The 13,141-nt window shown below is 46.1% G+C and overlaps 1 protein-coding gene across 1 annotated transcript in view; it reads left to right on the top strand.

The window, feature by feature from the left end:
- Window positions 1-1,273: 1,273 nt before the first annotated feature.
- LOC149334624 (uncharacterized) overlaps window positions 1,274-13,141 on the top strand; it is a 50,372-nt gene continuing 38,504 nt past the window's right edge. Inside the window, exons 1-2 of the mRNA XM_089557967.1 lie at window positions 1,274-2,009; window positions 5,331-5,612. Of these exons, the coding sequence (XP_089414093.1) occupies window positions 1,274-2,009; window positions 5,331-5,612 (1,018 nt within the window). The remainder of the gene's footprint in view (window positions 2,010-5,330; window positions 5,613-13,141) is intronic.

The following is a 13,141-nucleotide window of genomic DNA, read 5'->3' as shown; positions in this document are numbered from 1 at the left end:
GAAACAAGCATCCTGAAGTTTCACCATGTAAAGGTGACGTAGTGAGGGCAGGAAACGCGCCTTCTTATATAAGGGGCGTCGGCCGATTCCTGGTGACAAAAGCATGACCTACTTGAAAAGAAAAATTTATTTTTGGGGTTGAAATTATAAAAATTTGTGTTTATGTGTTTGTGTTTATTGCGGTTTAACGTCCCAAAGCGACTCAGACTATGAGGGACGCCGTAGTGAAAGGCTCCGGAAATTTCCACCACCTGGGGTTCCTTAACGTGCACTGACATCGCACAGTACACGGGCATCTGGAATTTCGCCTTCATCGAAATTCAGCCGCCGCGGCCTTGATCGAACCCGCGTCTTTCGGGTCAGCAGCCGAGCGCCGTAACCACTGAGCCACTGCGGCGGGATAAAAAAAATTTAACTGTACATTTAAAGGTACGCTGGGCGCTAATGGGTTAAGGTCTTTAGATTGTCCTTATCAAAGTCCTTAATAAAAAGAGGCCTCTGGAAGAAGACGAAGGGCCGGCAAGAAGAAGGAAGAAGAAAAAATTCAGGTGAGGACCCTAAAATAATAAAAATTCATATATATTTTCTAATTTCAAACATTCTACTATTTTAGCAGAACTTTTTGCTGGGCTAGTTGGTCCATTCTGATGTTGGTGAAAACAGCGCGAAAGAGGAAGCCCGAAGGCGAAACGAGGAAGTGACAGGAAAGAGCGCTGACTGACAACTGAATTTATTGAACGAAACTCGCGCAATATATAGGAAGGCAGTGCCAAAGATAGTCAGATGCAGTCAACGTCACATGGTGCAAAGAGCCATAAAAGCGATAAAAACAAAACAAGGTGAAAAAGCTAACATAGCTTTTTCACCTTGTTTTGTTTTTATCGCTAACATAGCTAAAAGCTAACATAGCTTTTTCACCTTGTTTTGTTTTTATCGCTTTTATGGCTCTTTGCACCATGTGACGTTGACTGCATCTGACTATCTTTGGCACTGCCTTCCTATATATTGCGCGAGTTTCGCTCAATAAATTCAGTTGTCAGTCAGCGCTCTTTCCTGTCACTTCCTCGTTTCGCCTTCGGGCTTCCTCTTTCGCGCTGTTTTCACCAACTTCTACTATTTTACTTAGCTTTTTTTCCCCGCTTTTTTTTTTCCTTGGCATTCACCACCGTACCTTGGCCAATCCCCCGGCGTGGGTATGTGCCATTTTCATATGGTGAAAAAGAAGAAGAAGAAGGAGGACCCTAAAGAAGAAGAAGAAGAGCCTGCGTTTAGCATGGAAGCCCGCCGGCAATCTTCTAATGATGGCTTCTCAGCACCGCTGTCCCTGCAGGAGGTGGGGGGCGCAGACGACCGTTCAGGCATCCATTCCAGGCCGCCGACCGTTAAGGACGCATCCCCAAGTCCGCCTCCCGAAAAGCAGCCGGCTACTAAGCGTCGCAGTGCCATGGGACGCCACAAACCTGTGCCCCGCGAAGAACGAGGCCATTCGAAAAAGACCGGCGTCGGAAAGCGCTCGAAATCATCGAACGTTCTCAAGGACCGCAGACCACATAAGGAGTCTCGAGAAAAGTCTGGCGCTTCTCTGCCGCCGGAGACAGGTCCTGCGGCAACGCCCCATAAAGCTGCCAATCACCATACTTCGCTGCGTGACGGGGCACTGGCATCCGACTCTCAAGAGTATGCAGTGAAGCTGTCCACACAGGAGCCTCAGGACCGGGCCCTCTTGGATGCAACAAAAGATAACAAAGAACAATATGTAGCGCGGGACAGCTCAAAGCAGCATGCGGGATTTCGAAATGACGACACACACGTCACCTTCTCGCAGAGGAGCAAGAAAGGTAGACCGGGCGCCGAACGTGACCTCGGGCCAGCGTCACAGATTCAAGCAGACCAGCGCTCAAGTGCTGTCGGAACTACGCTGTCCTCAGCCCAGCCATCACCTGGGGAGGGGAATCCAGAGCTCAAAAACCCACTGTCAGGACGTTCAGGAATTTCTGACGCAAATACAGGTACAATTTCTTCTTCTTTTTCACAGCGTCAGGAAGCAGATGATCAGGCTTTGACTACTTGGTAAACACAGCCACCTTTTAAATATTTATTATTATTATAATCATTATTATTATTAATATTAATATAATGTCTTTGAGATAGTGTGGTCGTGTAAGCCACTCACGAAAAACTACTGTAAAAAAACTTTTTTCTTTAAAAAAAATCGTTAGCACTCTCGCATCGCTACGAGAGTCTGCCGGTTGTCCAACGAAATAAAGGTAGAATAACTTAAGACTGAATTCAAACTCGCTCTGGCCCGTTTAAATACTTTGATTTTTGGAAAATACTTAGTAGCTGCAAAAGTTTCCACCCTACCTGTGACAACATTGAAATGAACCGCAATGTCGTCGTGCAGGATTTAGAACACTTGCTTCTGTAATTTCTTGGTGCGAGAATGGAGCCTCCAGAGTCGTCGCCTTTCGCGCTGGGAGGATAGGTTTAGTTTAGAGGATTTAGAGTCCCAAAGAGACTTAGGCTATAAGGAACGCCGTAATGCAAGACTGCGGAGATTTTTCGACCCCCTGGGCTTCTTTAACGTCAGACATAACTTCACCAGCGAAAGTACGAGACACCAGGAGAAAGAGAACACAGGACAACGCTGGACTAACAACTTAAGTTTAATCGAGAAACGGACAACCTAGGTCACCAGAAGACACATGCATCTTCTGGTTACCTAGGTTGGCAAAACCTAGGTCACCTAAGATTTTACACAACCTAGGTTGTGTAAAATCTTAGGACCCACCGCGATGGCTCGGTGGTTAAGGCGCTCGTTTTCTGAGCGCCATTCTAATAGCAAGAACAAAAAATAAGCCAATCTGGAGAGTTTAGACAGCTAGAAAGCTAAATTAAATTGCAAGAATGCCAAGGCAACGTCATTTATTAGTGCAAGTGAAACACTTCTAGTCAATTGGTTGTGGCTTAACTTAGTTATGCCTGGATGTGCGTAGCGAGAGGTACGGTTAATTTTATTGCTTAGCTTGGTTATCTCTACGGTTACATCTTTATCGTTTAGCTTGATACGTCTCAGTGTTTAAGTTTTGTTGTCACCTATCGGTAAGTTATTGTTACATTAAAGACTAGACATTTTTAAAGGGTAACGCATATGCCAAAGTCTTCCGCAAACGTCACAATCAAATATAAACGGGTTGTCTGTAAGGTCCGTTTGGAACATACGCGTCGCACTTGAACTTTCAGCGAGCCGAATCACATGGTCCGTCACACGGCGAGCGTTCACGTCCTCCAACTCCATTGTATCGGCGGCTAGGCGCACCGCTGTCCGAGCTGCATCACTCTGCTATCTCTATTCGATACTCCGAGCAGCGTTCTTCTTCTGTCTCCGCATCTCGTCGCCTCCTCCTGGTTTCATTCCGTCGTTGATCCGCGGCCCTGGCACGAGATGCCGAGCTAGACGACGAACCATCCTCATCTAAATCCACTCTCCTGGCCGCTTCGTACTTAGACGCTTCTCGAGGCGTGCGGCTCGTTCTTCCTCCGTCTCCTCTGCCTCCTTTTGGTTTCGTTCCGACGACGAAGCCTGGCTTCTTTCAGTCTCTCCGACTCACTTTCCATATCTGCTGACGAATCCCACCAAGCCGCCCTTACTATATATACGATGCAACGCCGGCTTCTACTCTGTTGTTGCAATGCTGTTTCACCGGCTCCTCCTCTGACGTCATGACAGATGCCGCGGCGAGCGGCGTTACCAGCTGCGGCGGTTGCTAGGCAATGGCTCAGCTCGCGGTGTGGTCATCGGCAACAGTGAAACGGCGAGAATACGGCCAAATGTAGCTATCGCTACCATACTGGAAGTCACAGGATGTTAAGTTTAGTTTGGTCCGTGCTAGACTGAAATCAAAAGATTTCAAACTTATTGCTTGGAAGTCATTTCATCGAAACACAGGAGGCGTTTTATTACTAAAATTCACGCCACATAACACGGTGACTTCAATATGCTTCAATAACGAGAAATACGGCAGAAACCACACCTAAATGTCGTGAGGTGATGGCATATGTGTCACGGCAAATCGGCTGACGTCAATGTGACAATATACAAGTCTTCCAAATACAAGCTGTGTGGGAACGCGGCTTCATGGAGTCTCAGCATTGGTCCTACTGCTCAGACCTAGGTGCCTGTGATTACTGTCTCTTCTGTAACCCAAAGTAATTTCTTCGTGGAGAACAATTTCCTGGAAATAATGTAATAAAAAAAGTGCTGAGATGGTTCCTGCAGCGCCAAGAAGTCTACTTTATTGCGAGCGCAACCATATAAGATGAAATGCATGTTCATGTGAAGTGGTATTTCGATAAGTAGGCATTCAGTTTTTTCCTGAAAACTTTGCTTTTACAAGCTGGTAGGCAACCTATTCGCACTTGGTGAACGACTTCACTCATTCAGAGTTTGTGTGGAGCAAAAAGTAAACACGCACTATTCCTCCCCCCCCCCCCCCCCCTCCCAGGCGTAATGGCTGCAGGCTGCTGATCGTTTCTTCAACTCCGGTAGTTGTTACCAGTTCGCTTTGAGCAGATAATCTGCAATCCTGAACACTTAGACGCTCGTATTGCAGATGTCAAGTACATTTTCAATGACTGCAAGTTAGAACCCCCGTCCCTCACGACGCCCCAGGCACGGATATCGTGAGGAATATTTAGACGTAATGCCCTGCGGGGCGATGCAGGAAACTAATAAATAAATAGTGAAAAGATTGTGCAAGATGAAAACATAAACTCAAGGATGAATGCTAAGAAGTGCAATGCTGACCGATGCTGGGCCTCCTCGGTCATCTTTGCACTACGAAATGTCTCCATAGTCATGATATTTCGGCTCAAACAACTAGTGAGAGAAAACTGTTGGTTTCCGAATTGAAGCTATGAGCTAAATCGCAGTTAATAAAGGCAGTGCGTGCCCCCCCGGGAGTTTTTATATCCTTCAGCTGCCCCCCCCCCCCTCAGCTCTGCACCCGGTGCGGATTGTCCCCCCCACCCTCGTGACGTCATTGCCCACAGTTCTCTCTCCTACACCTGTCTCATGGAAGAGCGCTCTTTTGGTCGTATGTGCCTCCGAATAGCTTAAGCTGATAGAGAGGGCTAGGCTTTAAGGACCGGCCAGACAGGTACCGGTCTAAAAAACCGACATTTTCCACAAACTTACTTGTCGTGCTCTCTCGAATGCTGTAAGGCTTCCGTACAAAGAGTAATTTAAAGCCTTGAAGTTTTCAGGACTGTTAATATTATTTCTGTCTGCGACACCCTCGTTCCGTCCCGCTGAATCTGTGACGTCACAGGTGCCCTGCCGTGTCCTACGGAAAGCCTCGAGTCAGAGGAGCCTTCGACGAAGCGGGAAACGAGAGGAGGTCGCCGCGTCTTCTCCCCCGTACTGTCTCCGGTGCTGTCGAGTACGGCTCGAGAACTGGGAACATCACTCCTGCGGAGCAATCCTCTGGTGTCTCTCATGAGGCGGGCATCCCGCGTCACGTGGACCGCGTCCACAGGCGAGTCCAGGTTGAGCCGCTCTTCGAGAGAGCCTGACGGCGACGAACACGGACGGGCTTCCGGACATAGAAAAAGTGAGGCGCATGCGACACGTATTGTTCAAGCGACTACCCAGAAAAGTCCTACCCTGACCGTGAATGCTCAAATCGTGGTTATGGTATTGGCTGTATAGAACCCAAGGAGATTACATGTATACGCTCTATGCTTTCCTACTTGGGTTATGCGCATGCTACTACTAATGTGTGCTACTGCTTTAAGGTCACATAAATAGCTTCCAATTCTGTCGCGCATACACTTAAGGATATTTTCCTAGTCACCATTCCTTCGCAGAGCAAAGTTTCTGCCGAGCCATCTTAATGTGGAACTGAGGGCCGATTGAAGTTGGCCTGTATCGATACATTGCCTGGCAACGGCGCTTTTTAAGGCTAGCCAAGGCGAAGGACATAAACACAAGTGTCGCCATGTCCATCTGGTTTTGCTACTAAAATGCAATGCGTATTACAATGTTTTTCTTATAAACTGCCATTGACTTCCAAACTGTCGTGTGGGTTTCGGCGCACTACCAGACGAGGGCGGTGAAGAACGACAGGAACACACGAGCGCGAACTTGCAACTATTTCTCACGAGTACGAGGGCGCGCGAAGAGGTTAAGAGAAAACATAAACTTTCTGCTTGGACGTTGCATACGAGACTGGGCACGACAGAAGGAAATCTGTCCCTGGCGTCTACAGCGGCGGCCCGATGACGGTCCTTAGGACAGCGGAGGAGCTGTCGCTGGCGTCCGCATCAGGCGCGCGTACAAATGCTTCCGCGAGGAGTTCAAGGTCAAACCAAGACACACTCTCGTTTTCTGCTCCCAGATGGCACTGCCAGGGCGCTGGTTTTCCTCGTCTTTCTACACACTTGACACAAAGGAAGCGGGGAGGAGGAATCCCCGCGTAACCAGGGACGCTTACCCTCGCGTATCCTTTCCTGGACCCCCGCGACTGGCCTCACCCTCTCTGTTGGGCTGAGCAGCAAGTGCGTTATTTACAGTCTGCCAAAACATGTAGGTGGCGTGCGCCATGTTAAAATTTTTTTATGAACGTAGAGCGGAATGCATAACTAAGTCGCGGCCTGACATCATGTATGACTCTGCTCATTCTAAACTTGTCAAGAGGGGCATTGCAAACTTCTGTCTTTCTAACGCCTTACTCAAGTCTTTGCTCGAACTAATGCCTGCTGGCTTTAATCAACAGGTTTTCCGGCTGACTGCTTCTGGGTACCCAACTCATGTCTTGGTTAGTGTCAGGGAAGGCATTCTTTGACGCAAGTCATCAAACCAGCCCGACGCCTTCCAGGCTGCAGGTAGAAAGCAATAAATCGCGGTGATTCTGTACATTGACGCTTTGTCACATGGGCTAAAAAAGACTGGGCGAAGGGCGAATGTTAAGGTAGTGTTTTCCGCAGCAGACAGGCTCAAAAAATTTTGCAGATTGCCGGCATCTCTCAGAAGCTCGAGTGCAAGAAGAGCCACAGGGACAATTTCATTAAATGTGCGAAATGAGTCGTCTATAGTGTACAGATTTCTCGTGGTAAGACGCATGTGTGTCAGTGATCGCCTCCGTGAACGCCGGAGAAATGTGAGGTACAGGTGCAGGGCATTCCTTGATGTGCACTGTTGTAAAGGTGAATCAAGTGAAGTTCCTAGTGCAGTACCCCGTTTTGGCCTCAGAGAAGACCCCAGTGCGACACTGAACTGTTGACCAATCTATCAGGATTGCACCGTCATCACAAAAAGCAGCTGCCAACTGACGCACGAAATCATTGAGACAGAGTTCATTGACTTGCTGGGGGATATACGTGCGTCCAAGCCGCCTATCGCGCTGCCTTGGAAAGAATTGCAATACTTGAGTTATAACTGATTATTTTGCTGGTTGCGCATGGCTAATGTCAGTCAGGCCACGACTTTTCTATACATTCGGCTCTGCGACTGCAAGTTAGCGCCCGTGTGACCTGCCTTTCTTCGCCGTCCTTGTCTGGCTGTGCGCAGAATCTTTCCCCTCATGTCATAGCAACACGCCCAAACTGCGACGTTGTTTTCCAAACTGTGATCGCAGTGATTTTTGGTCGCGAGTTAAAATCGAATGACAGGCAAATTCTTACATCCCATTTTCGCGGCAGTAAGGGCGTGCGTTGCTGCCTCCTATAGAGCCATCGGACTGGTTTCTACTGATAATGAAAAATTAATTACTTTTTCCTCAGTGTCCTATAAGAGATTCCGAGCGTGTATACCGACCACACTGGGTGTCAGCCGCCTTGATATAATGGTGCTTCTGAGATCGTTAAATTGCTTTATGACCTTTGCGAGCGCTCAAGGTCGCGCTGAAGCTGCAGCAACGCACGTTCCGAAGCTATTACCGCTCGCCGCTCCAGGTCACTAGCCCCTGCACCGCATCCGTGCATATTTGGACACGTGGCCAGGTGCGGTAAACAACACGGGCGACGGGAAACCGGCCAGACGTCTGACTAAAGTTAATGCTTTAACTTCTCGCCGTCCTCTGGACAAGGGTGTGGTAACTGCTGTACCGCCCCCTTGCACCAGATAACTAACGGTGAGGCCTAGCTCTGTGTTGCTGCCATATCGAGAGGGTCCACTCTCTTGGTCAGACTTAGGTCATACTCGACAAGCTCTCCAGGCACATAATGTTGTAAGGATTCAAAATATGTACGAATTGCGAATTCTGTTGTCATATTATTCCCTTCCAGCTTCAGATCAATGGTAGAAGGTACCACACTGCTAAAAGAAAATAGCCATCCAATAAACACACGCAACACAGACAAATGTCTTGTACCCTTTTTTCGAACAGACTACAGGCTGCAGACACTAGAATACAATTTTCCCACAATTCTCAACAAATACAAAGACACGGAGCTACACTACGTCATTATTTTGTAATGATGTAACCTGATATTCTTTCTCTTAGCTGAAAATTTCTTTCCAATTTTCCTGAGTTTGTGTTACAAATTTCTCGTTTAAAGCGTTAATAAAGTATATAAGATTTTCTGTCATTTATTGAGTTGATTGTATGCATATTTTCTTGCAGTTAGTGATACTTGCCGAATTGATATTTTTGGTGTCCTTCTAATATAACTATATGTTCACTGCGTTTACTTGAATCCATGATACTCTTTTGTTTCGTTTTTTACATGTATCAACTATTTGCTTCTCGATGTATATGAATATTCTTTTAATGTGTGCTGTTATGCCTTGTAACGGCTGGCTGGGCCTCGTCAAGCTGTTTACGAACAGCTTTTAGCCCAGGCAGCCGACCAGAAACTTCTGGGAAATAAATTTAATTGAATTGACACACCAGTATGCAGCTCTCATTCGCTTAAAAAGTAATAGTTTATTTTTCTTCAGGCAGTACAGTATGTTTCCTGGCATGCCATAGCAGTCAGAAGCTTAATGGGCAAAACCCGGTAGCAGGCGGCAAATCTTGTATTTACCTACACAGGAGCATCACTTGAAATTGAATGTACAAGTAAAAAATATGTATCAAGGGGACGCAATGAAGTCATTTAAGAACAGGAAAACAGGGGAAGTGGTTCGCTTGTGGTAGCTCACTAAAACCGAAAAAAAGAGAGGCTAATGAAAGCGTTATATCCTACGAACACAAGAATAGCACAAGAAGAACCCCCCCCCCCCCCCCCTTCTTTTTTCACACCAAAATCCCGAGACAGTGTAGGTTAAGAGGGCTTTCTTTACTGCCCTTTTATTCTTCAAAATTCGTATCGTATCTCATTAGGTAGTCTATTAAATGCTGCGGGAAAATAAAAGCTGCGCTGGTTTTCTCCGTATTTAGTTCTGGTAGTGGGTACTTCATAGATGGAGGCAGTGCGGAGGTATCGTATTGTTTTTAACAAACTTTAACAAATTATTAATGCACGTTTTCCAAAGTTCAGCACTGTTAAATAAATAGCAGATACGATATCGCAACGCTGGGTAGACTAATGAGTGAAGTATTAGCCTTCTAATCAAGACAGGCATGTATAACTTCACATTGTATAAAACCATGACACCAGTGTTGCAAAACTATCGATAGTGCTATCGATACTATCGATAGTTGAGTCACTATCGAACTATCGATGGTAAAAAGACTATAGACAGTACTATCTATGGCGCGCTATCGAGAGTACTATCGATAGTGCTTTCGATACTTCTATTGATTGCACTATCGATAGCCGTATCAATACTACTTGTTATATATTGAACTATCGATTCCATAAAACCAACCACGCGTACCCACTGCATCCTAAACTTCGTTTCCCGAGTGCGTGGCATGGAGGTGATGGTATGTGTTCCTGACAGGACTCGCCCGTTTTCGTGGCCTACGCGTCACCGAGCTCTGCAGACGTTCTGTACGTAAAGTTTCTGGACAAAATGTTAGCTTGCGAATGTCCTAGTTGCGAAGCACGTGTGCAAGAACCATTTCTGCAGCGGTTACGTCAGCAAGACGACGTCTGCAGTGCACGATAGAGTCGTGTAAGCCAGAACAACTTGTGCTGTTTGTTTATTCATCGGATGCAGTTTCAGGTATTTTTCCGAACTGTCCCAGTGCGCGTTAAAGAACCACAGCTGGTCGAAATTTACCCGGAGACCTCCACTACGGCATCCTTCATAGCTTGAGTCTCTTTGGGACGTTAAGCCTCATGTGATCGTGTACCCAATCAGGAATCGCAAATGTTTTTGTTATATCGCTGGCCAAAATATGCATAATATCAATATTCTTACTATCAACAGTCTTATCATCGACAGTTTCACTATCGATAGTCTTGCTATCGATAGCGGTGATATCGCTAGTAATACTATCGATAGCAACACTATGGATAGTAATATTATAGATTCTACTATCGATAGTAGCACTATCGATAGTTTTTTACCCTATAGATAGTTTTGAAAAACGACCCACACAGTCAATAGTCAATTTTGCGATAGTTTTGCATCACTACATGATACGGTTCTCAGTTGTTTAGAAACATAAGACAGGTGAGAGCGCCAACTTAAGCTATGAATCTGTGTAAAGTAAGGTGAGCTCTTTTCCTCCCGTTTTGACACCTTTTGGTCATTACGGGTGCCGTAACGACTCCGTTACACGGCTGAGAAGAAAGACCCTGTTGCTCGGTTACTTTTGGCAAAAGGGGTACGTTCACAGTTCGTACATTCGTTCGAACTCGTGCCGTTGCCTCGCAACACGAACTGCTAACCCAACTTATCCGAGTTGCACGGGTAAATTCGGGTAAGCACAGGTAAGTTCTAAGGAGCGTCTCGCCAGCAGGGCGAGTTGTTGGCGGATCTCTTGAGCGCTGCGCCACTGCGCTGGCATTGGTATGAGGACTCTCCGCCATCTATGAATTTTTAGTAAAGAATGACGATTTTACATATGCGAGCATTAATCAGCTAAATATATCACGTCATACCCTTTAAGGTGGATCTTATGTGTGCCCTCCGATTGAAGAATGAACACCTGCTTTCGCACGTCTACTCTGTTTAACTACGTTAGACCCCCTAGAAATTTTTTACATGAGATTTCGTTATTTATTTATCCTCGGTTTAAAAACATTTCTCTGAAATTTGATAGGTGCCTCAGACTTCTGAACAAATATCTCACAGGCATCTCAATTGTCGTGAACCAATAGGAAATTCCATTTATTACTCCCAACATGACGATTTTTGCTAATGTCTCAGAAGTACTTGAAGCTGGGCTTGTTGGTGCGTATTCGTGAAAGACATGAGAACGCAAAGCGGCAACACGAACGAGTAAGGAACAGGACAAGTGTTTCACTGTGGCGAAGAACAACGGACGTGTCACTAATGCAACTATCACCTTGCTTCTTGATATAGAAGGCTTCCGCGAGCTCACGTTCTGTCCTATCTCGGCTTTTCAATAGCACTTTGCAATCAGATAGCCGAGGCTTATAGGCTGTATATGCTTCTCTTTCGAGCAGGCTTGGCAGTGGTCTGGAAGATGGCCTCTCTTGTTTAATGAATTCTTGTGTTCAATCAGGCGCTCATTAAGACAACGTCCGGTTTGTCCAGCGTACACCTTGCCGCATGTAAGCGGGAACTCGTAGACTACTCCTTTCTTTCAGCCAACATGCGGCATTCGGTGTCTGATGGTGCACTCTTGTACTTTTTTTCTTCCAATGCGTGGACACATTCCGGCGAGTTTTCGCGGCGCTGAAAATACCACATCGACACCATACTTATTGGCCACCTTCTTGAGGTTATCAGAAGTGAACGTCATGAAGAATATGAAGAATATGAACGTTCTTCCTTGAATAAATCCTGTTGAAAGTGCAGCGCTCGTCCTGTTCCCTTACTCGTCCGTGTTGCCATTTTGCGCTCTCATGCCTTTCACGAATACTAATGTCATTCAGTATGTATCTTTTTGGAAGATTTGTACATTGGTCATTTTCTCCATGTACTGCATGCACCACAAAGTAATGGTCTGCTGCCTTTCTTAAATAACGCAGCCATTACTAATATGCTCTTATTATCGAGTATGGTATTAATATTATCAATGACAATTCTGGCCGTATGGTTAACAAGAATTTTTTCCGGTCACATAGTATTTATTTCAGCTTGGAGGCCATTACTTGCGAACATTTTAAGATATTCTGTAGAAACAGATGGGGAAGACGCAAAAATAATTAATAAAGTATCTCATGTTTAATATGGCTGCATATGCTAAGAAATTCGTCAAGTTATTCTAGAAATCAGTTTAAGATATCATTGCATGGTCTGTATATGGTACAGATCAGATATTCTTGGTTGTTTGTAGAAACATGAGCAGCTACAGCTTTGAAGCGATCGCAAAACCAGTTTTTCTTTACGAAAAACGAATTCCAGCACTTTTTTACATTCTGTACAGATTGACATTGACCTAAAGCCATGGATCAAGAATTGAGAGCATTCGTCTTGTTGCATTAATTTTTGTAAGAAGAACCTGATATGGCGCTTAAGATGATCTATGAAAGACTTGCGAATTCATTGAATGAAAGTCCTTTATTTTGAAGGGGAAGACACAGCGCCACTGTGGGGAGAATTTTAGATGGAACGCTAGTCACATGGTCAGGCCCGACTCAGTGCACTTCCCATATGCTATGGTTGGACCAGATCAGAAGGGCTTTGGTCGGCACCCTACACCGTCTTGATCAGGCCTCGGGGCAAACCCGTACGAGCTCCTAAGCTACACAGCCTCCGCAATAGCTACCACGCACAACACCTGTGCTCCTCTTCGTACTTCAAGTCGTTCCCAGATCAAAGAACTTACCACGCCCGTCCTCTTCTGGTGCAAGTCCCGCCTTACACGTTCCCAAGATGCCTTCATCAATAAGTTTTAGGCTGACTCCGCATATACCCCGTAAACTCTGGCGAAGGGGCACCGGCCCGACATCAGCGCGGTTATGTGCTCGCCCTGCGGACTCCACTGCCATGCGGGCCTTACTCATTTACTCTAGAAATTTACTGCGTTTCAAACCGACAGGGTGGCCACATAGTCCCTCCAGCACACGTACTGCTGTACCGCGCTGCTCACGGACACACAGCTCCTATATGCTG

This window comes from Amblyomma mixtum, chromosome 8, assembly GCF_055824585.1.
Source record: "Amblyomma mixtum isolate Tamu chromosome 8, ASM5582458v1, whole genome shotgun sequence".
In the NCBI taxonomy this organism is placed as follows: Eukaryota; Metazoa; Arthropoda; class Arachnida; order Ixodida; family Ixodidae; genus Amblyomma; species Amblyomma mixtum.
Note: the sequence above shows the minus strand (reverse complement) of the source record. Positions and strands in the feature narration are given on the sequence as shown.